Source organism: Nicotiana tomentosiformis, chromosome 2 (assembly GCF_000390325.3).
Source record: "Nicotiana tomentosiformis chromosome 2, ASM39032v3, whole genome shotgun sequence".
Classification (NCBI taxonomy): domain Eukaryota; kingdom Viridiplantae; phylum Streptophyta; class Magnoliopsida; order Solanales; family Solanaceae; genus Nicotiana; species Nicotiana tomentosiformis.
The window spans coordinates 38,282,426-38,287,923 of record NC_090813.1 but is presented as its reverse complement, the minus strand read 5'-3'; the positions used below and the strand labels follow the sequence as shown (position 1 = coordinate 38,287,923).

Genomic DNA, 5,498 nt, shown 5'->3' with positions numbered 1-5,498 from the left:
ATGTATATCTGCTAAGCAAGCAAGCATCTTTCTCTGTCCTACAACAATATCATATACTCACGGCTAGTGGTGTCAAAAATAATTTTGTTTTAAAAATAGTTATCCATTAGAAAATGAGTTGGATAATGAACTTTTTAAAAACGGGTCAAATATGGATAAAAATCATATTATCTACTTAGAAAATGGATAGCCAATGAATAAATAATGGGTTTAACTTTTACATATGCAAAGCCACAAATTGGAGGTTCCTCAAGTTTAGGAGACTAGGAATTCTCTCAAAAGTGATCAAATTCAAGAAGTCATGAATAATATGGATATCCATATTATCCGCCGGTTAACTCATTTTTTATTCGTATTAAATATGGGTCGGGCGTCGGATAATTTATCGAGAGAAATTCATTTGTAGCCACTCGGTGAAAACTAATGTCAACTGGTAGCCACAAAATAAGGTATACAATTTATAGCCCAAAAATAATTATAAGGGCTAGCAAGTGAAACCTAGAAACCAACGAGAAACTCTTGGCTCCTAAATGCAACCATAATAGCGGCTAGCCAAACCTCTAGCCTAATATTCTTTTAAAATTAATGTTAGTAGTTAAAAATTTTAAAATCTCGCCAAATCACACCCAAAATCCTTCATATCTAGTGAAATCCCCGAAAAAACTATCCTTTCAGCCCCAAAATTCCATCAAACCCAATTGTCTTCTCCATAACCACCAAACTTCTTCCTATTATACACAAATTATAATCCCCTTTTTAACTTTTACAAAGAATTTTAAATTTTTAATGATCCAATTTAGAAAAATATATTATTACATAAGAAAAAATACTCATGATATAAGAAGAAGAAGAAGAAGAAGAAGAAGAAGAAAAAGAAGAAGAAGGTGATGTACAGGTTGTACACGTACTATACGTTTTTTATACATCGTTGAACAATATATTTTTTATACACTTAAAATACACAACAGCTCGGAATACACTAAGAATACATTGTGAAACTCAGAAAATATTATATATAAAACTTTTATATATTGTTTAACTGTAAATATACATCTTATATACATATATAACGGTTTATATACAATTTTTATACAAAAATATAATTGCACAATATGTATCAATCATGTATAAATTATGTATATAATTTGTATATAGTATATATAAATATTATATAGTATACATACATAATATATACATAATATATACATATTGTGTAGTATATATACACTATATAATCATGTAACGCTTTGAATATACAAACACGTTAAGAATACACTCAATATACACAAAGTGCATTGTCAAACTTAGGATACAATGTATATACAACTTTTATACATAGCATAATAATAATAATATATATATATATATATATATATATATATATATATCAAACAAAATTACATATAAGTATCGTCCAGCTTCCTTATTAAACCCAGACCCACCATCAACACTCATTGTAAAAGATATTCACTCACAAAATACCATTATGACAAGAAGAAGAAGCAGCAGCAGCAACCGCCCGAATGAAAACAAAACCAGTCGATCTACCATAAAATCCCATATCCTCACAAAAATTATAATAACAACCAATAAAACACCAACAGAAATACACAGAGCTTGACTAGAAAATTTCATCTCTTCTACTGCCACTCTAATATCATTACCGTAGTATTAATCGAATAAATTCTTTTAAGATTTAAATTGAATTTTTGGCAACTTTTCTATCTACTCAAAAGAAGCTTTTCCATATAAAATGCAAAATAAAAAGAAAGAAATCTAGATCTTAAGTGAGAAATACAAAGAAAGAAAATGAACGAGAAAAAGACAAAAAAAGAAATGTGAGTAATTTCTACGGGTGAGTGGATTCTAGAAGATAAAAAAGTATTCTTGAGAAATGGGATAAAAGAGATAAAGTTAGGTTGAAAAACGTGTATAATAAATAATAATATTTTTAGGAGCATGTGATGTTGTATGGATATGGAGATACGAGAGATTTTAGTTCGGTAATAATTATGGTGATGACTATGATTTGATATTAAATTTGTTCCACCGGACATTTTGGGTAAAGTACAAAATTTTAGGCTATTAAATTTTTTAGCGGTCGTGCAGTTTTATTTTCTCTAATTTATCCATTTTTGCATCATATGTTTTCGACCCGCCCATATCCGCTCCGACCCACCCGTTTTGCCACCCAAGCCGTCTTTCTAATTGTGCATACTATTATATTTAAGGGTCATCGCCTGTGGAAGTGGCAATAAGTAGAACTATCATGACAGAGGAGTTGCCACAGAGCTTGAAAGAAAAGAAATGGCAGATAAACTGGGATGCTGTATCCCAAGAACTGAAGAAGACGAGTCGCATTATGGCTCCAATGGTAGCAGTTACAGTGCTTCAGTACCTCTTGCAATTTGTATCAGTTGTTATGGTGGGACATCTTGGACAGTTAGCGCTCTCTAGCGTTGCCATTGCCACTTCTCTAACTAATGTCACTGGTTTCAGCCTACTTGTAAGTCCTCTCTCTGCATCTTACTGTTCTTTACTCATGTTTGTTGAGTGTCAAGAGAATCAGTTATTGTCTCGTTATATGATTTTGGCCAATACTCACCTCATAAGCGCTTCAGTGCCAAATTAATCCAGAGTTTGAAGCTGGAAGGTTCAACTTTCACGATTCTTACTACTGAATCTATCACACTTTTGAAATTTTAGGTTGAAAATTTAGTCTTCGATGATATTTAGTAAATTTCACATTATCACACACACACATATATATAATATAGGGTTCAATTGAACCCAATGAAATGAGCTCCATCCACCTCTAGCTATCTTTTGCATTGAGTCTATCTTATTAACATGGTATCACAACCATATCTATCCCTATTCTTAATCTACACAATGTCTGGCCCCTCATATTATATCGTCCACATTCGAGATGTGTAGGCCTGGGCGTGGAGGTGTTGTAGTCTAACATTTGTTGAAGAAACACTGTTGACTCTTTATGTGGTCTTGGACAATCCTCACCTCATAAGCTAGTTTTTCGGATTGAGTTAGTACCAAGATCTATTTTTACTTCACGTTCATGCATGAAACCATATTGATTGACTGAGGTTTGTGAATATGAAACAGTCAGGGCTGGTTGGTGGTTTGGAGACACTATGTGGACAAGCATACGGAGCTCAACAATACCATAAACTCAGCACATATACCTACACTGCTATAATTTCTCTGTTTCTTGTATGCATACCAATATGTGTATTGTGGTTCTTCATGGACAAATTGCTTATATTGATGGGACAAGATCATTCAATCTCAGTGGAAGCGCAGAAGTATTCAATGTGGGTAATCCCTGCTTTATTTGGTGGTGCAATTTCTAAACCGCTAGTTAGATACATGCAGACACAGAGTTTGATTCTTCCCATGCTGTTATCTTCCTTTGGTGTTCTATGCTTCCACTTGCCCATAAGCTGGGCTTTGATATTTAAGTTGGAGCGAGGAAACATAGGAGCTGCTATAGCCTTCAGCATATCCAGTTGGTTGTATGTGCTATTTCTTGCATTTTATGTCAAATATTCAAGCTCCTGTGAGAAGACTCGAGCGCCTTTCTCCATGGATGCATTCCTTGGTATCGGACAATTCTTCCGTTTGGCTGTTCCTTCTGCTGTGATGGTTTGGTAAATATTCGTCTTCTTGAATGAATCCCTCATGCCTGATGATCATTTGGATGAAGTCATTTATTTATGTGTTTTCATTTCAATGACTCATAACCTCCAATATGGCAACACCCTTATTGTAGCCTAAAATGGTGGTCACTTGAGGTGCTTACTCTGCTATCAGGCCTTTTACCAAATCCAACACTTGAGACATCAGTGATGTCAATATGGTACCATACTCTAATCCACAACCATTTCACATTGGTCATGAATTCCAGAGAATTTTCAATAGAAATGCTTCTAATATCTCATTTGTTCACACTCATGCAGCTTAACAATTTCCACATTACACTTCACTATACCATATGGCTTTGGAGCTGCTGCAAGGTTTGACTCAATAACTATCAAATATATCCATCAGTAGCTAAAACTCATACAAATTCTTACTCCATTACTTGTTGTCTTAATTCGATTTTAAAGTACTCGTATTTCAAATGAATTGGGAGCTGGAAATCCTCAAAAGGCTCGACTCGCAGTTCAGTTAGTAATGTTTCTTGCAGTCATAGAGACAGTAGTATTAAGCACAAGTCTATTCGGAAGCAGGCGTGTATTAGGGAAAGCCTTCAGCAATGACAAGCAAGTGGTGGATTATATAGCTGAAATGACTCCTTTTCTATGTCTGTCCATTATCACAGATAGCTTACAAGCAGTCATCTCTGGTTAGTTTCCAAGCATCCATCTTTTGATGTGTCATATTTACTAGCAAAGCTCTAACGTGGCGGGTAAAATTCAGTGACTATGCGTAAGATTAACCCTGATATATTCCTGAAAAGAATTTGCACTACACTTCGACTAAGATTTTGTTGTTAAACACAAATACAGGTATAGCAAGAGGAAGCGGGTGGCAGCATATTGGGGCATATATAAATCTAGGGGCATTTTATTTGGTAGCAATCCCCTTAGCAGTGGTGTTGGGGTTCGTACTACATTTGAAAGCAAAGGGTCTTTGGATTGGAATAGTGGTTGGTTCTACTGTACAAACAATCATTCTATCTATTGTTACAAGTTTCACAGATTGGGAAAAGCAGGTTCATTCTTTTTACCTTTTTTTAGTGTTTTCACAGTTTCGTCATTTCTTTTTTCTGTATTTCTAATAATTGAAAATTTTGGAATGGACTGTGCAGGCAAAGAAGGCAAGAGAAAGGATACACGAAGGAAGATCTTAGATTGTAGCGTAGCTGCAAATCCCATACTTTATATTATCCAAATTTTAGAAAGTAATCAATGTATGAAATTGCACTTGCAAAAGGATATGATGAGAGCCTTTGGATCTGTTTTCATGTTTGACTACTTAGTGTAGGCAGAGTTTATGAAAGAAAGAACGAAGCATTTGTTCTAAAAAATACTTAACAAGTTCACTATTTATAATAAAACTTCAATTTTGGTTCCTAATTAGGTCCCAAATTCGGATTTAGTCCTGAACTTGTTGTGTTAATTCCAATCGCATCCGGATGTTTGAGGTATAAGATATAGACTTGTAATTGGTTGATTTTCATCCAGATTCCTTTAAAAAAAATAATACTGGTTAGAATAATACCACTTAAAAGGCAAGTATGGAATTACCAAGAAAAACAGGGAGCTGTTCAAGGTTCCAAGGAGTGAATTTGGTGGGAACACAATTCCATGTCTTAAGGAGGTGAACTACAAGTTGATAATTTGCCCGCAGGGAGTAAAGAAAGTTCTCTTCATATATTTTTTTGATATACAATTTAGATTATATGATCTTCCCTGTAAGAAGAAATGAAGAATGTTATATATTTTTGTTTACCCGAAAAACGGATAACAATTAAA

General features: G+C 34.1%; 1 protein-coding gene across 1 annotated transcript; it reads left to right on the top strand.

Moving 5' to 3' along the window:
* The first annotated feature begins 623 nt into the window (after positions 1–623).
* Positions 624–4,987, top strand: LOC104101228 (protein DETOXIFICATION 12-like). Its single transcript, XM_009608674.4, has 8 exons — positions 624–895; positions 2,232–2,506; positions 3,124–3,668; positions 3,791–3,877; positions 3,978–4,034; positions 4,128–4,366; positions 4,530–4,735; positions 4,832–4,987. Exons 2-8 carry the CDS (start codon positions 2,270–2,272, stop codon positions 4,871–4,873), a joined length of 1,413 nt encoding a protein of 470 aa, XP_009606969.1. The 5' UTR covers positions 624–895; positions 2,232–2,269; the 3' UTR covers positions 4,874–4,987.
* Positions 4,988–5,498: the final 511 nt, after the last annotated feature.

Coding starts and splice junctions, on each gene's coding strand:
- LOC104101228 (XM_009608674.4), top strand. CDS start 2,270: ATGACAGAGGAGTTGCCACAGAGCTTGAAAGAAAAGAAATGGCAGATA. Junction 2,507..3,123: donor TCACTGGTTTCAGCCTACTT/GTAAGTCCTCTC, acceptor AATATGAAACAG/TCAGGGCTGGTTGGTGGTTT. Junction 3,878..3,977: donor ACATCAGTGATGTCAATATG/GTACCATACTCT, acceptor ACACTCATGCAG/CTTAACAATTTCCACATTAC.